General features: G+C 44.0%; 1 protein-coding gene across 13 annotated transcripts in view; it reads left to right on the top strand.

The window, feature by feature from the left end:
• Positions 1–384: 384 nt before the first annotated feature.
• Positions 385–17,009, top strand: part of HP1BP3 (heterochromatin protein 1 binding protein 3) — a 45,151-nt gene continuing 28,526 nt past the window's right edge. For 3 of the 13 annotated variants that reach the window (XR_012512323.1, XM_039473913.2, XM_074380228.1), the window contains exons 1-4: positions 385–521; positions 8,518–8,713; positions 9,153–9,252; positions 13,558–13,711. Coding sequence is in view for 12 of the 13 variants with exons in the window: in XM_039473913.2 (XP_039329847.1) it covers positions 8,618–8,713; positions 9,153–9,252; positions 13,558–13,711 (350 nt within the window). In the remaining variant the exon portion in view is untranslated. Of the gene's footprint in view, positions 522–978; positions 1,068–1,374; positions 1,463–1,624; positions 1,701–8,517; positions 8,714–9,152; positions 9,253–13,557; positions 13,712–17,009 lie in introns of those variants that run through there. The other 10 variants (XM_074380222.1, XM_039473912.2, XM_039473914.2 and 7 more) reach the window with 10 other exon arrangements.

Raw genomic sequence — 17,009 nt, 5'->3', positions numbered from 1 at the left:
GAGCGAGTGCGTGGCAGTGAATTCTCCGCTCTATAGTTTTCCCGTTCTTCCATGGTCTTCAAAAAAGGGCTGTTTGCTCTTGAGCTACGCCTAAACTGAGAAGCGGGAAAAGCCAGCCCCACCAAAGGCGGACGGGTGGCCGAAGCGAAAACCCGGCTAAGGGCAGGGACTGCCCCGCAGAGCAGAGAAAGCGAAGGTTGGCGGGGGAAAGCAGCGCCCCTCGGAAGAAACCGACACCGCCTCGCCAGGCCAAGCCAATGGGCGCCACCAGGCAGCGCCGGGAACGCGCGCCGACGCCCCGCGCTCCGCCGGCGTCCACCCGTCTCCGCGCGTCCCCTTGTACCCCGCGCGCGGGGGGCGGGGCCGGCGGGGGCGCGCGCGGGGCCGCGGGCAGGGGGGCGGGGCGGCAGAGCTCGGCGGCTGGGAGTGGAGGACAGCGGCGGCGGAGGCGACGAGCGGCGGCGGGAGCGGCGCCCAGAGGCCGGGAGGGACGCGGGCGCCAGGACCGGCCGAACGCAGAGGTAACGCAGGACGGAACAGGCGGCCGGGGAGTGAGCGCGGGCTCGCTGGGTCCCGAAGGCGAGTGGCGAAGGCCGCTCGCCCGGGGCGCCGACGCCGCTCCCGGAGAGGAGGGGGCGGGGCGCCCGGGTCCCCGGAGGTGGCGCCTTTTGTTTGCCTTCTCTGGCCGCTCCGCCCTCCTCCCTTCTCCTGTCCTGCGACCTAGCCCCTTGCCCCTCTCGTGGACGCCTCCTCAGGGGCCCTCTGGCGCGCGCGCTCCCGCCCTTGTTTTGTTTGGACTTGGGGGAGGAGGGGGAGCTCTTCCTTGGCCGTGCGACCCTGCGTCCCAGCGCGCCTGCGTCGGCGTCCTCCGCCCGCCCCGATTGGCTGTGGGCTGCGCATGCTCCGAGGCCCGCCGCGGCCCGGCGTCCGCCCGCGCCCTCCCCTCACCCCATTCCCTCAGCGGTTTTCGGAGCCGGTTAGAAAGATGCCGGCGGCGGTGACTGGCTGCGGCGGGCCCGCCCCCCGGGTTCTCCGCCCCCGCCGCCGCCATTACGGAGCTCCCAGTGGTGAGTGTGCGGAGCACTGAGGCTCGCGTTCCTCCGCTGCTTCTGCCGCCGGGCGGGCGCCGCGGTTTCCCCGCCGAGCGTGAGCCCCGAACTGTCTCCGCGCCGAGCCCCCACCTCGTTCGTCGGTGCCTGCGGTCTCGAGCTTTCCCCGCCTTGCTGGCGGCCGGCGTTCTCCCGCGCCGTGCGCGTTCGCCGCTGTGGCCTGTGGCTGCCTCGCCTCTCCGCTTTGTCTCCGCTGCTCTTGCCGTCCTCCCCGCGGCCCTCTGCGGGCGGCGCTGGCGGCTGTCGCTTTGCTGCTCCGCGACGGCGGCCTTGAGTCTCGCTTCCCTGGTGGCAAACCTAGACCTGGTTACTGCCACCTGAGGCGGTGGGAGCTGAGTGAGAGCAGAGCCTCGGTAGGTCGCCAGAGAGTCACAGGCCATCTGAGCGTGTGTAAGAGACGGAGGCAGGCGGGGGGAGGTGAGAGCCCCAGATCCCAGGGTTGGCACCGCATTGACAGCTGGGACCGGGGACCGCCGCTTGCGCTTTTTGAGAAAGCGTTTCCTCCCGGACCAGGTGAACTGCGCTGCCGCCTCCGCGTGCACGTTCTTTGTGGTGTTTATCGCACTTCCGGACTTGGCATCAGTTTGAAAAGTGAGAATCCAGTTCGAAATACATCTGAAAATCACGTGGGGCTTTTTGAGCACGCTGTCTAGTCTTAGAGTGAAAGTAGACGTGACTCGTGTCGTTTGGAAAGATGCTCTGATTTTGTTTTACCTGGCATCGGCATAACACTTTTTAGCCTTTAAACTTCTCATTGCTCTTCTCGGACGTTAGTGTGATCTGTCTCAAAATAGAAGTAACATTTTGAAGTTTGGTGGGTTGGTTGGTTTTGGTTTTGTTTTGTTTTGTTTTGTTTTTTTTCCCCCAGACGAAGTTTTACTCTTGCCCAGGCTGGAGTGCGATGGCTGGTCTCGGCTCACCGCAGTCTCCGCCTCCCGGATTCAAGCGTTTCTCCCGCCTCAGCCTCCCGAGTAGCTGGGATTACAGGGATGTGCCACCACACCTGGCTAATTTTGTAGTTTTAGGAGAGACGGGGGTTTCACCGTGTTGGTCAGGCTGGACTCGAACTCCTGACCGCAGGTGATCCGCCCGCCTCGGCCTCCCAAAGTGCTGGGATTACAGGCGTGAGCCACCGCCCCCGGTCGGCTTAGGCTTTGGTTTTAAGCTTACTTGGAAGATTTTAGGTCTGGAAGTTGGTGGATAAATTATACTGATTTCTCCATATGTAGATCAAAGTTTTAACTCCTTTGATTTTTTTTTTTTTTTTTTTTTTTTTTTTTGAGACGGAGTTTCGCTCTTGTTACCCAGGCTGGAGTGCAATGGTGCGATCTCAGCTCCCCGCAACCTCCGCCTCCTGGGTTTAGGCAATTCTCCTGTCTCAGCCTCCTGAGTAGGTGGGATTATAGGCACGCGCCACCATACCCAGCTAATTTTTTGTATTTTTAGTAGAGGCGGGGTTTCACCATGTTGACCAGGATGGTCTCGATCTCTCGACCTCATGATCCACCCGCCTCGGCCTCCCAAAGTGCTGGGATTACAAGCTTGAGCCATCGCGCCCGGCCAACTCCTTTGATTTTAACAATCCGGTTAGATTGTGATTTTGTTGAGATGAGACACCCTGTAGTGTCCTTAGCATCTGTGCCCAAGACAGACACAGAGTATATGCTTGCTTATATAACTTAACTGAAGTTTGAAAATAAAAACAAAAGGTGCCAGCGATCAAATTACAGGCGTGGTTTTTGTGACATGACTCGTTAAATCTGAGTATTATGAATGACATTAGATTGGGAACAGTGTGAGGTGTTCAGTGCCCCACTAATGACATGTATCACCTATATTTTGGGGTAAAATGTGAAATTATAATACTTTTTCTAAAATGCATATTATCAAGGATATCAGTAAACTGAATTAGGTTGTTAAACTCCTAGTCACTTTTCTATTACGTTGTTAAACTCCTACTCACTTTTCTACTGCTTTCTCTTAATGTAGAGGAAATAAAACTCTGAAATTTGGGGCTTTTTATTTCTACAGTCCTTTTTTTTTTTTTTTTTTTTTTTTTTTTTTTTTTTTTTTTTTTTTTTTTTTTTTTGCCTGCATTAGAATAATTTAAAGCCAGGCATGGTGGCTCACTCCTGTAATCCTAGCACTTTGGGAAGCCAAAGAGGAGGATCACTTGAGTCCAGGAGTTAGTGACCAGCTTGGGTAACACAGGAGACCCTGTCTCTACAAAAAATGCAAAAACTATTGCAGTGTGGTGGCACGTACCTGTAATCCCAGCTGAGGTGGCTGAGGTGAGAGAATCGCTTGAGCCCAGAAGATGGCAGCTACAGTGATCCCTGATCATGCCACTGCCCTCCAGCCTGAGACCCTGTCTCAAAATAACCGATTTAATTTAAGCATTTCCCTTGACAAAAAGCAAATCTTTATGTTGTTGTTCTGACATTAAGATTAAAAAGAAAACTGATGTTCCTAAGAGGGCCATGTAAACCATAGGTAAACTCAGACTGTTTTTGGCACATACAAGAACCAAGGTAAAAAACATGAGTAAACTTCATTTGTTCATCCTTTAGTTTAACAAATATTAATTGAGCATCTATTCTGTGCCTGGTATGTTCATAGGCATCAGGTATGCAGCAGGTGAACCAGGTAGATGAGATCACTGCCAGGAACAAGTGTGGCAGCCAAAAAATCTGATCATTCAGAAGTGCAGTAGCAAAAAGTTTAGTTAATAGGTACACTGGGTCAAATGTGGTGGCTTACACCTGTAATCCTAACATGTTGAGAGGCCAAGGCAGGTGGATTGCTTGAGCCCAGGAGTTTGTGACCAGTTTAGGCAACATGGCGAAACCCGAAACCCTGTCTTTACAAAAAAAAAAAAAAAAGAAGCCAGGCTTGGTGGTGCATGCCTGTAGTCCCAGCTACTACGGAGACAAAGGTGGGAGAGTCACTTGAGCCTGGGAGGTTGAGGCTGCAGTGAGCTGTGATACTCCAACCTGGGTGACAGAGTAAGATTACCCTGTCTAAAAACAAAACAAACGTAGGTACAGTGATATTGAGGCAATATGAATTAACCATGCATATATTTAGCTTTGTAATGAACAGTGAATTTATTAAATAGCCAATTACCCCAACTATTCTAAAGCAACTACTAAAGATTGAAGCTTTGAAGTTCTATGACTTTGACTTTTATTAAGGAAATGCAGAGCTCAGGCTAACATATCTTTTGTTTTTTTATTTGAGATGCAGTCTTACTCTGTCACCCAGACTGGCGTGCAGTGGTGTGATCTCAGCTCACTGCAACCTCTGCCTCCTGGGTTTAAGTGATTCTCCTGCCTCCTGCCTCAGCCTCCTGAGTAGCTGGGAATAACCCAGCTGTTCTAAAGAAAGTACTATAGATTGAAGCTTTGAAGTTTTATGACTTTTACTAAGGAAATGCAGAGCCTCGGCTCACTGCAACCTCTGCCTCCCGGGTTTAAGTGATTCTTCTGCCTCAGCCTCCTGAGTAGCTGGGAATAACCCAGCTATTCTAAAGAAAGTACTGTAGATTGAAGCTTTGAAGTTCTATGACTTTTACTAAGGAAATGTAGAGCTGTGGCTAACATCTCTGTGTTTTGTTTTGTTTTGAAATGGAGTCTTACTCTAACCCAGGCTGGAGTGCAGTGGCGCAATCTCAGCTCACTGCAGTCTCTGCCACCTGGGTTCAAGTGATTGTTCTGCTTCAGTCTCCTGAGTAGCTGGGACTACAGGCATGTGCCACCACTCCCAGCTAAGTTTTGTATTTTTGTTTTTGTTTTTGTTTTTTTGAGACAAGAGTCTCACTCTGTCACCAGGCACTAGGCTGGAGTGCAGTGGCATAATCTCGGTTCACTGCAACCTCCGCCTCCTGGGTTCAAGCAATTCTCTTGTCTCAGCCTCCCAAGTAGCTGGGACTACAGGCGCACGCTGCCACGCCCAGCTAATTTTTTGTATTTTTAGTAGAGACGGGGTTTCACCATGTTGGCCAGGATGGTCTCGATCTCTTGACCTTGTGATCCGCCCGCCTTGGCCTCCCAAAGTGCTGGGATTACAGGCTTGAGCCACCGCGCCCGGCCAACTTTTGTATTTTTAATAGAGATGGGGTTTCACCATCTTGGCAAGGATGGTCTTGAACTTTTGACCTCTGATGATCTCCACCTCAGCCTCCCAAAGTGCTGGGAATTGTGCCACTGTACCCAGCCCTAAAGTATCTTAATATTTATCCCAAATAACTGGGTTTTAAGTGTTCTTCACACATAATTAATGTAGTAATAAGTATTACCAGATGTCATTGTTAATTCAACTTTTATTATTATTATTGAGCCAAGGTCTTGCTCTATCACCCAGACTGGTGTGATTCTAGCTCACTGTACCCTCAATCTCCTGGGCACTGGCAGTCCTCCCACCTCAGTCTTCCAAGTAGCTGAGACTTACAGGCACATGCCACAGTGACCCACTAATTTTTTATCTTGTGTGTGTGTGTGTGTTTTAAGAGACGGGGTCTCGCTATGTTGCCCAGGCTGGAGTGCAGTGACTGTTCACAAGCATGATCCCACTACTGATCAGCATGGGAGTTTTGACCTGCTCTGTTTCCATCCTGGGTGGTTTCACCCCTCCTTAGGCAACCTGGTGGTCCCCTGCTCCCGGGAGGTTACCATTTTGATGCCGAACTTAGTGTGGATACCTGATCAGCATAGCGCAGTACAGCCCAGAACTCTTGGGCTCAAGCGATCCTCTCACCTCAGCCGCCTGAGTAGCTGGGACTGCAGGCACCTGCCACTGTACCTGGCTTATTATTTTTTATTATTTTTTTGAGGCAGGCTCTGCTGTGTCAGCTGGGCTGGAATGCAGTGACTTGATCTTGTGTCACTGCATCCTAAATTTTCTGGGCCAAGCAATCCTCCCAGTCTCAGCCTCCCAAGTAGCTGGAACTACAGGTGCGTGCCACCGTGCCCAGCTGATTGTTAATGTTTTTTTAGAGACAAGGTCTAACTGTATTGACCAGGTTGGTCTTGAACTCCTGGACTCAAGTGATCCTCCCACTTTAGCCTCCCAAAGTGCTGGGATTACAGGTGTGGGCCACCACACCTGGCCTGTTTTTAAATTTTAATTTATTTTTGGTAAAGACCAAGTCTTAACCATTTTGCCTAAGCTAGTTTTGAATTCCTAGCCTCAAGGGATCCTCCCACCTCTGCCTCCCAAAGTGCTGGGGTTGCAGGCATGAGCTACTGCACCAAATGGGAAAATATTTTTTTAAGATGCTTGTTAATGGAGACTCCTAAAGGTTGTTGACTTCACGGTAGCATTTTCAGCCTAGCTAGTGTTATCATGGGTTAATAAAGATAAATTCGTTGGCAATATAACTTTATTAAGGACAGCCTGATTGTGATAATTGTTTTACTTCTATATCATTTTTGTATGTAAAAAATACCAGCAGATTTGCATAGAGCTTTTTATTATCAAGGAAAGTATATTAATATATAATTGCTAATTGGATGAATGACCAAACTTATATACTAAAATTATCCCAAGATAGATTTTTAGTTCTCACAGACCTAAATAATGTCCTTACGCCAACTTAACCCTCTTTTCACAGATCAGAAAACAAACATTTTTATTATTATAGTTTATAATTTCTTGAAGTTAATCACTACATGACCATTTAATGTAGTTTTTATAATAATTTTTGCTGGGTAGTGGCTTATGCCTGTAGTCCCAGCACTTTGGGAGTCCGAGGCAGGAGGATTGCTTGAGCTCAGGAGTGCAAGACCAGCCTGAGCAACATGGGAAGACCTGATCTCTGCAAAAAAATTAACCAGCCATGGTGGCATGCGCCTGTAGTCCCAGCTGCTCGAGGGGCTGAGATGGGAGAATCTCTTTAGCCTGGGAGGCAGAGGTTACGGTAAGCTGTGATCATGCTGCTGCACTCCAGCCTGGGTGACAGAGCGAGACCCTGTCTCAAGAAAGAAAAAAATTGGCCAGGTGTGGTGGTTCACACCTGTAATCCCAGCACTTTGGGAGGCCAAGGCAGGCAGATCACAAGGTCAGGCATTTGAGACCAGCCTGGCCAACATAGCAAAACGCCATCTCTCCTAAGTATACAAAAAAAATTAGCCAGGCGTGGTGGTGGGTGCCTGTAGTCCCAGCTCGGGAGGCTGAGGCAGAAGAATCACTTGAACCCAGGGGGCAGAGGTTGCAGTGAGCCGAGATCACACCACTGCACTCCAGCCTGGGCAACAGTGAGACTTCGACTCAAAAAAAAAAAAAAAAAAAAAGAGAAAGAAAAAATTTAATATTAATAAATATTCTAGTTCACTAAGTTTTAGTGTGTTATACTGCACTGAATTCTTTCAGCTGCCTTTCCTTACAGCTGATTGACAGTTGACAAGTCTGATATTGCTCTTGGTGTTCCCATAAAAAGATTTTTCCCTATAAATGTGACTACATCCCCTGTGTTTGAATTTTCTGGATTTATCCTAGTTGTTTTAGGTTGGGACTGTTAACTTGGCAAGTTGAAAGCTCTTAAATTCTTAGGCAAGGTTAGGGCTTAATGTAGAAGTGGAATGACTGTCATTCCCCAACTCTTTGTTAATAGTTCATTAGCACAGAGACCTAAACACTTAAGTGGTTTTTTTTTTTTTTTTTTTTTTTTGTATTGAGGAATTTTTATATAAAATGTCATTGAGTCTCAGATGAGATTTTTGGGAAAGAAGGGGTGTTAGTGATCAGGTAAACTTGGGTGACTGCATGGGTTTTGTCTTTGAATATTTATATTATTCTGTACTAGTTTTCCTTACATTAAAAATATGACAGTCATAGAAGCATACTTTTATTCTCCTAGGTGATGGTCTAAATTTGCTTCTGTGGTTGTGGAGGCTAATAGAATGTCATGTTATTCAGCAGTATTTTTGCCCTTGTGTTATCCCTTAATAGAAGAAAAAAAAGTACTCATCTAATAGAGATAGAGTTTAAGATTACAGGTAATTTTGCTGACCCTTTTGAGAACAGTAACAACAAAAGCCTTCTCTTGGTAAATTGATCTTTGACTAAACATTTGACTCACTGTTCCTTAGTCTCCTTAGTCTATCCTTCTAAGTTCCTGATGGTAGCAGGAGAGGGGATGGGATTAGTTTCCTTATGAGCTTCCCTGCCCTTGTTGTCTTTGTTCGTGTGGAAGGTGCAAACAGCTGCTGTGGCTTACGCATTCGTCTTAGTCGCTGCTTTATGTAGTCTACATTTTCATAGTTTTATCTCTCTGAATAACCAAATCATCTGTCACTTAACTATAAACTTTATAGTTATACTTTTTTTCTTTGGATGTGTATTAAATTTAGACGTTTTAGTTTAGTTTTGTTTCTGTTAATCTTCACACCAGGTCTTTTCTGTGCTTTAGGTTGATTCTTCACCACACTGAAACCATTAGGAAAAATCCTTGTGGTTAACAGCAGAGGCTTCAGAGTGTAACCTGTACTCGGGCCTAGAAATTATTTAAAATGGCGACTGATACGTCTCAAGGTGAACTCGTCCATCCTAAGGCACTCCCACTTATAGTAGGAGCTCAGCTGATCCACGCGGACAAGTTAGGTGAGGTAGGGGCTGACACATTCTTGAAGCTCACTCTTGGATCAATCCCTGACTTCAGGCCCTGCTGGGTCCTTCTTGGTACATGTTCCTTCCCTTACTTTGGGGAGTCTAGGTTGTGAATTTGGAAAAAAAATCAGATACAAAGTTATTTTCATCTTCCCTTTCCCCTCAATTCCTGAGAAAACCTCCAACCTTCTAAATTTATAGCAAATCAATTATAATTATGTGATTCTGTTTGAAATTCAAGCTAAAATAACATACTTTAAAAAGTATTTCTTAAAAATCAATTCACTTCAGAAAACTTGTTAAAAGTAATTTGCTTCAGATCCTGGAGTCGACTTGAAGAATTCTCCTACATCTTCTAGCACCCAGTTAGGCCCTTTGAGAAAGAGAGAAAGGAGAATTTTTAAATGCATGTTTGATTATGGCCATCTCTTTTCTCAGAAGGTAGAAGATAGCACCATGCCGATACGTCGAACTGTGAATTCTACTCGGGAAACTCCTCCCAAAAGCAAGCTTGCTGAAGGGGAGGAAGAAAAGCCAGGTAAAGTAAAACGGCGACACCACTTAAAACAGCAAAAGTTTTACTGCAATTTGGAGTGTCCCATAAATTCCTTTGAACTTAATTATTCTTTTTTCATGACTAAGTGTTTTGGGGAAACATCTAGAGAGAGAATCAATAGCTATTGGTATGTCATTGCCAGACCATGTGGGCAAAGTAAGATTTCACTTTCTCTGTAAAGATTTTTGGAAGATGAAATTATTATGTTGGAATTAAAAACAGAAAAATGGTTGGGGATGACAGAAATGGCCAAAGAGTAGCATTCTGGACATAAAGTGTCATGGGGATGAATGCACTGTGGGAGAATGGAAAACATGGGCCTTCAGGGTGGATAGTGGAAGGTTCATCCAGACATCATCTGGAGGCCTTAAGAGAAGCAAATGGTAATCTGTTGGTCTGTAACAGGTATCGCTAGAGAAAAGATTGGCCAGTCAGTGGTGGGAGCATAACAAATGGAAAGAAACATAGACCCATCAGCATGGAGTACTAGTGTTCCTCCATGGCATCTATAACCACCTCTTCTCCTTTTCCCATCTTTATTTTTCTTCTCAAGATCTTTTGTTTTTTCTTTTTCCCTTTTTTCCTTTCTCTCTTGCCTTTTACCTCAAGTTTTTCAGGGATGAGCACACTGTGCTGCCCCTGTTGTGGCTGTTAGAATCAGTTATTTGCTGACCAGCCTGTATTAGGAATAGAGGGCCAGGCACAGTGGCTCACACCTGTAATCCCAGCACTTTCGGAGGCTGAGGTGGGCAGATCACCTGAGGTCAGAAGTTCAAGACCAGCCTGGCCAACATGGTGAAACCCCGTCTCTACTAAAATTACAAACATTATCTGGGCATGGTGGTGCATGCCTGTAATCCCTGCTACTCGGGAGGCTGGGGCACAAGAATTGCTTGAGCCCAGGAGGTGTAAGTTGCAGTGAGCCAAGATCACACCATTGCACTCTAGGCTAGGCAACAGAGGGAAACTGTCTCCAAAAAAAAAAAAGAGAAGTAGAAAATACATGCATCCCTGTTGCCTGTATCCCTTGGTGGTTGCATCAGGGCAGACATCAAAAACCAGTCAATATACTCTTTTTTTGTCTGAGCCGGGATTTTGTTTCTGAATCCTTGGATGAATGCTATAAACAATTTGGGTATCCTGGCCTAAGGCAGTAAAGAAACATGGGAGGCCGGGCATGGTGGCTCAAGCCTGTAATCCCAGCACTTTGGGAGGCCGAGGCGGGTGGATCACGAGGTCAAGAGATCGAGACCATCCTGGTTAACATGGTGAAACCCCGTCTCTACTAAAAATACAAAAAATTAGCTGGGCATGGTAACGTGTGCCTGTAATCCCAGCTACTCAGGAGGCTGAGGCAGGAGAATTGCCTGAACCCAGGAGGCAGAGGTTGCGGTGAGCCGAGATCGCGCCATTGCACTCCATCCTGGGTAACAAGAGGGAAACTCCGTCTCAAAAAAAAAAAAACATGGGAATCCGAATATTTTAAAAAGTAAACGGGTGCTGGTAAGTGGAAGCTAGATTATCTTGTCCAGCACTGGGATAAGCCACTTGGTCTGTCTTCATCCATGTTTATTTAACAGCCAGCTGAAGCCACTAAATCACTAATAACATCAGTTTTCAGAATACATGCTAGAGGGTTCAGATGCAGAGTATTAGAAAAGTCAGCCAACAGTTTATAAAGAAATAGTGTCAATTGACAAGTTGTATGTTTAATCTCTCTATCCTATTTTGTACACTGTATTTTGTACATAGAAATTAGATTTTATTCATTTTAAATTTTGTAAACTCTACATTTTACACAGAAACAGACACAGTAGCTTAATGAGTTGGAAACAGTGTCTTATACATACAACATATTCAATATCTGTTGAATGACTGAACCTTTATTAAGCCCTAACTCTTAAGCAGTTATTGAGAAGAGAAAATAATGTAAAATTAAATTTATGGGGTGTTTTGTTTTGTTTTGTTTTGTTTTGTTTTTTGAGGTGGAGTTTCACTCTTGTTGCCCAGGCTGGAGTATAATGGCACGATCTCGGCTCACTGCAACTTCCACCTCCTGGGTTCAAGTGATTCTCTTGCCTCAGCCTCCCCAATAGCTGGGATTACAAGCATGCATCACCATGCCTGGCTAATTTTGTATTTTTATTAGAGGTGGGGTTTCTCCCATGTTTGTCAGGCTGGTCTGGAGTTCCTGACCTCAGATAATCTGCCAGCCCTGGCCTCCCAAAGTGCTGAGATTACAGGGGTGAGCCATCTCGCCCAGCTGTCTTTTGTTTTGTTTTAATGAGACAGAGTCTTACTCTGTCACCCAGGCTGGAGCGTAGTGGCGCTATCTTGGCACACTGCGACCTCTGCCTCCCGGGTTTAAGCGATTCTCCTGCCTCAGCCTCCTGAGTAGCTGAGACTACAGGCGCGTGCCACTATACCTGGCTAATTTTTTGTATTTTTAGTAGAGACGGGGTTTCAGTGTGTTAGGATGGTTTCGATCTCCTGACCTCATGATCTGCCCACCTCAGCCTCCCAAAGTGCTGGGATTACAGGCATGAACCACTGTGCCTATAAGTCTTACTGAAGTAAAACCCAGTGAATGATTCTTAGCTTTTCATCTTTTTTAGAATAAGGTAAAGTATAAATAAACATGACTGACTAATAGTAAATTCTTGCCCATGCAGCCATTTGGGTCAAATTGTTGGGGTAAGGAGCAGTAAAAGATACATCATGGTGGAAGGGGGAGAAAAAAAAAGATACATCATGATGAAAAATACATTTTATTGTGGAAAACTTAAATGCAGTTATTAGCTGTATCCCCACATACCATTGTTATAGTGCAGTTCTATCCATAATACTTTGTGAACCTAAGCTTATGGGAAACAGTTCTAGAAGCAGCAGAGAAGGGCAAAGGAGGACAAGAGTCACTAGCTTAGTATTTAAGTGTTGGCCTACAGGCTTCCCTAAAGCATTTTGTATAATCCTTATAATAACTCTGTGAGATAAGGATACTGAGACTCGAACATCAAAGAACTTTCCTTAAGGTTAGCAAGCTAGAAAGGTACAGAGATTGAACTTGAATCCATATGAGTCTGACCCTAAAACCTCAGTTTTGGCTGAACAGATATATGAGGAGTTTGATTAGTCTAATCTATGCAGTTTTACTTGAAGAGCATAATCTGGGACAGGATTTACAAATTGTAGTTAACTGTTCTGAGATTTATGGTTTAGAATTTTAATTAGTTGAAAATCTGAAAATTCCTTTAGAGTTGTACTTACGTGATTTGATTGGCATTTTAAAATTTCTCGTTTATGTGAAGCCCACAAAGAAGTCCTTATCATTAGTCCAATAATTAATTCACATAATTTAAATGATCAGATTCTTTAAGCATATACTTTGGCTTGAAGTATATGCTTGCCACTGGAGTCCTTTTTCTTTTGTGTTTGTTTGTTTTGTTTTTTCTTTTGGAGTCCTCTGAAGTCCCTGCATAACCAGTGCCTGGGATTCTGTGTTTTATAGCAGTTGCTCAAAGAGACATGCTATGGGCCGGGCACGGTGGCTCACGTCTGTAATCCCAGCACTTTGGGAGGCCGAGGCGGGTGGATCACGAGGTCGAGAGATCGAGACCATCCTGGTCAACATGGTGAAACCCTGTCTCTACTAAAAATACAAAAAATTAGCTGGGCATGGTGGCATGTGCCTGTAATCCCAGCTACTCAGGAAGCTGAGGCAGGAGAATTGCCTGAACCCAGGAGGCAGAGGTTGCGGTGAGCCGAGATCGCGCCATTGCACTCCAGCCTGGGTAACAAGAGTGAAACTCCGTCTCAAAAAAAAAAAAAAAGAGAGACATGCTATGAAGGAAAGGCACAGATAACAAGCAGACCTCCATGTTCCCCCTCTCATATTTCTACTTGTTTCAGTCATTCCTCTTGGAAAATACATGAGGTTTTTATTATTTACTCTCTGGGATTTGCCTGTTAAATTATAAAATGGTGGGTTTCTCAATTGTGAGTCTCATCAATATTGCAGAGTAGAATAATTAAACGATTTGGGATGAAATGAGTTTCCTTTCTATGTAATTTCCTGGTTTATCTATTTTTCTTGTAATAACCGCCTGACTGGCAGCTTGAGTGACATGAAGAATGTAAGAAAACTCCATTAGTGGTCATTTGTTTTTATTTTAGAATTTGTTAATTGGAAACTTTGGCTGGTCTGTTTAATAAGGTAAACTTTTGCCCTTTTATTGACTCAGATTTGAATACATCTGCTTATGCACTTCTGCTCACCTGATTTTTTAGAACCAGATGTAAGTTCAGAGGAATCTGTCTCCACTGTAGAGGAACAAGAGAATGAAACGCCACCTGCCACTTCAAGTGAGGCAGAGCAGCCAAAGGGTGAACCTGAGAATGAAGAGAAGGAAGAAAATAAGTCTTCTGAGGAAACCAAAAAGGAGTAAGGAGTTATGTCTTCTTGTTATTTATATTTGAAGAGTGTGTAAAGACTATGGATCAGATTGTTTTAAAGTGTTGCAACATTGGCTTATGCTAGGTGTTTGCTATTTGGATTTAATTTTTAGAATTACCATTTGAAATAGGCTTATTATATAATTGTATGACCTGCTAGAATTTGCTGTAGTTAGCAGAACACTATGGTTTGAGTAATCCAGATGTGTTTCTCTTTGGCTTTGGAATGTGTTTTAGAGCTTATAATTTATTGTGGAGTGTATCTGATATTTTAAGCATTGGCAACACTTCAGTAAGAAATGAAAATAACTATAAAATCTGACCTAGAAGACATTTCACTATTTTATTCCTATCTCTGTGCCAGGAGTGGATTGGTTTTGTGTGCTTTCATTAGAAGGCATTAATCTGTATCAAGCTATTGCTAGTGTGACCTAAAAGTCTATATACGTTTGCTGAAGTAGTCAATTGAAGAATTGACTTTGAGAATCTGAAAGTAAAATTTGCCACTGATGTGTATCTATATAAGGTGATGGCAGTTACTTTTTAATTTTAATTTTAATTTTTTTTTTTGCAGGAGAGCTGGTAGTAATTATTCTACTCTTTTTTCATAATTGGTCAGAACAGTTAGAAATTACTTTTAAATATGATCATGCATTGCTTAACAATGGGTATACATTCTGAGAGATGCATTTTTAGGCAATTTCATCATCGTGCCAACATCATCAAGTGTACTTATGCAAACCTACATGGTACAGCTTACTGCATACCTAGGCTTTATGGGCTAGTTCGTTGTTCCTAGGCTACAAACCTTTATAGCATGTTACTGTACGCAATTATAATACAATGGTAAGTATTTGTGTATTTAAACATAGAAAAGGTACAGTAAAAATACAATATAAAAGATAAAAAATGATATACCTGTATAGGATACTTACCATGAATGGACCTTATAGGATTGGAAGTTGTTCGGGTGAACTAGTGGTAAGTGAATGGAAAGGCCTAGGGTGTTATTGTGTTCAACTGTAGACTTTATAAACATTGTATGCTTAAGCTACACTAAATTTATTAAAAGATCTTTTTATTTCAATAATAAACCTTACCTTACTGTAACTTTGTTTTAGTTTTTTTAACTTTTTGACTCCTGTCAAAAGTTTAAAACACAAACACATTACACAGCTGTACAAAAAGTATTTTTTAATTGTTATTTTATAAGCTTTTTTCTGTGTAAAAAATGGTAGATATTTTTTTCTTTTTAAAAACAGGGTTTCACCATTTTGGTAAGGCTGGTCTTGAACTCCCGACTTCAGGTGATCCATCCACCTTGGCCTCCAAAGTGCTTGGATTACAGGCGTGAGCCACCACGCCCAGCCCTAAAAATTTTTTATTTTAAAAAAACGTTTAAATTTTATTAAAAATGAAGACGCAAGCCATATGCAGTGGTGCACACCTGTAGCCCTGTCTACTTAGGAAGTCAAGGTGGGAGGATTGCTCGAGCCCTGAAATTTGAGTCTAGGTTAGGCAACATCATGAGACCTCATATCTATAGAAAAAACAAAACTAGGACACAAACACACACCTTAACCTACGCCTGCACGGTGTCAGGGTCATCAGTATCACTGTCTTCTACCTCCAGATCTTGTCCCACTGGGAGGCCTTCAGGAGCAGTAATATGCATGGACCTGTCATCTCCTATGATAACAGCGCTGTCTTTTGGATAGCATTGTTCTGAAAGACCTGATTGAGTCTTTTTTACAGTTAACTTTTTATTTTTTTAGATAGAAAGCATGTACTCTAATAATAAAAAGTATAGTAAACACATTAACTAGCAGTATAGCCATTTATCATTATTATTATTATGTATTATATATAATTGTAATGTGCTACTTTGTTTTTTTTTTTTTTTGAGGTGGAGTCCCACTAAGTTGCCAGGCTGGAGTGCAGTGGCATGAACTCAGCTCACTGCAACCTCCGCCTCCCGGGTTCAAGCAATTCCCCTACTTCAGCCTCCCAAGTAGCTGGGATTACAGGTGCACACCACCATGTGCAGCTAATTTTTGTATTTTTAGTAGAGATGGGGTTTCACCATGTTGGCCAGGATAGTCTCGATCTCTTGACCTCATGATCCACCCACCTCAGCCTCCCAAAGTGCTGGGATTACAGGCATGAGCCACCACACCTGGCCAGTGTGCTATATTTTTATATGCCTGGCAGCACAGTAAGTTTGTTTATACCAATGTCACCACAAATAAGTGAGTAATGTGTTGCGCTGTGATATTACCACAGCTATCATGTTAACCAGGTAATAGGAGGTTTTCATTTCCTTTATAATCTTGAGACCACCATTGTATATTTGGTCTGTGGACTAAAATGTCGTTATGCAGCACATAACCATAAAAGAATAACTTAGTAATAACTATACCTTCTGGGTATAATCTTCAGGGTATTCCTTTTTTTTTTTTGGAGACGGAGTTTTACTCTTGTTACCCAAGCTGGAGTGCAATGGCGTGATCTCGGCTCACCGCAATCTCCACCTCCTGGGTTCAGGCAATTCTTCTGCCTCAGTCTCCTGAGTAGCTGGGATTACAGGCACACGCCACCATGCCCAGCTAATTTTTTGTATTTTTAGTAGAGACGGGGTTTCACCATGTTGACCAGGATGGTCTCGATCTCTTGACCTCATGATCCACCCGCCTCGGCCTCCCGAAGTGCAGGGATTACAGGCATCAGCCACCGTGACCGGCCCAGGGTATTCTTTATCTGAGTTTCATAGATACAGTTAAGCATGTGTGTGTGTATTTTTAATAGAGATGGCGTCTCACTATGTTAGCCAGGTCGGGCTTAAACTCCTAGCTTCAGGCAGTTCTCCAGCCTCAGACCCCCAAATTGCTGGGATTACAGGCATGAGCCACTGCACCCAGCCTATCCTGTATTTTTAAATCTTCTAAAATCTTTTAATGCATATATTAGGTGCACAGAGTACTGTTATATACTCAGAATAAAATTTATAAAGCTCATAAAATTGCTTTGACAAACATACTGTTACAACTCTTGCAGCACCTTGGGAAGTAGTTGGTTTTATATTACTATTTTATAGCTGAGGAGATTGAGACTCACATCATTTACTAAGATCATATAGCTAGCTAGTAAATGTTTGAGTGAAAATGCAAACAAAGGTTTTCTGACTTAAGAGCTTGAAATTTTTCCACTATACCAAATTGCATCTCTTGCAGTTGTTAACAAATACGCATTTTTAAATTCTCATTTATTTTGCTTATACCAGTGCTAAT

This window comes from Saimiri boliviensis, chromosome 11 (assembly GCF_048565385.1).
Source record: "Saimiri boliviensis isolate mSaiBol1 chromosome 11, mSaiBol1.pri, whole genome shotgun sequence".
NCBI lineage: Eukaryota > Metazoa > Chordata > Mammalia > Primates > Cebidae > Saimiri > Saimiri boliviensis.
Note: the sequence above shows the minus strand (reverse complement) of the source record. Positions and strands in the feature narration are given on the sequence as shown.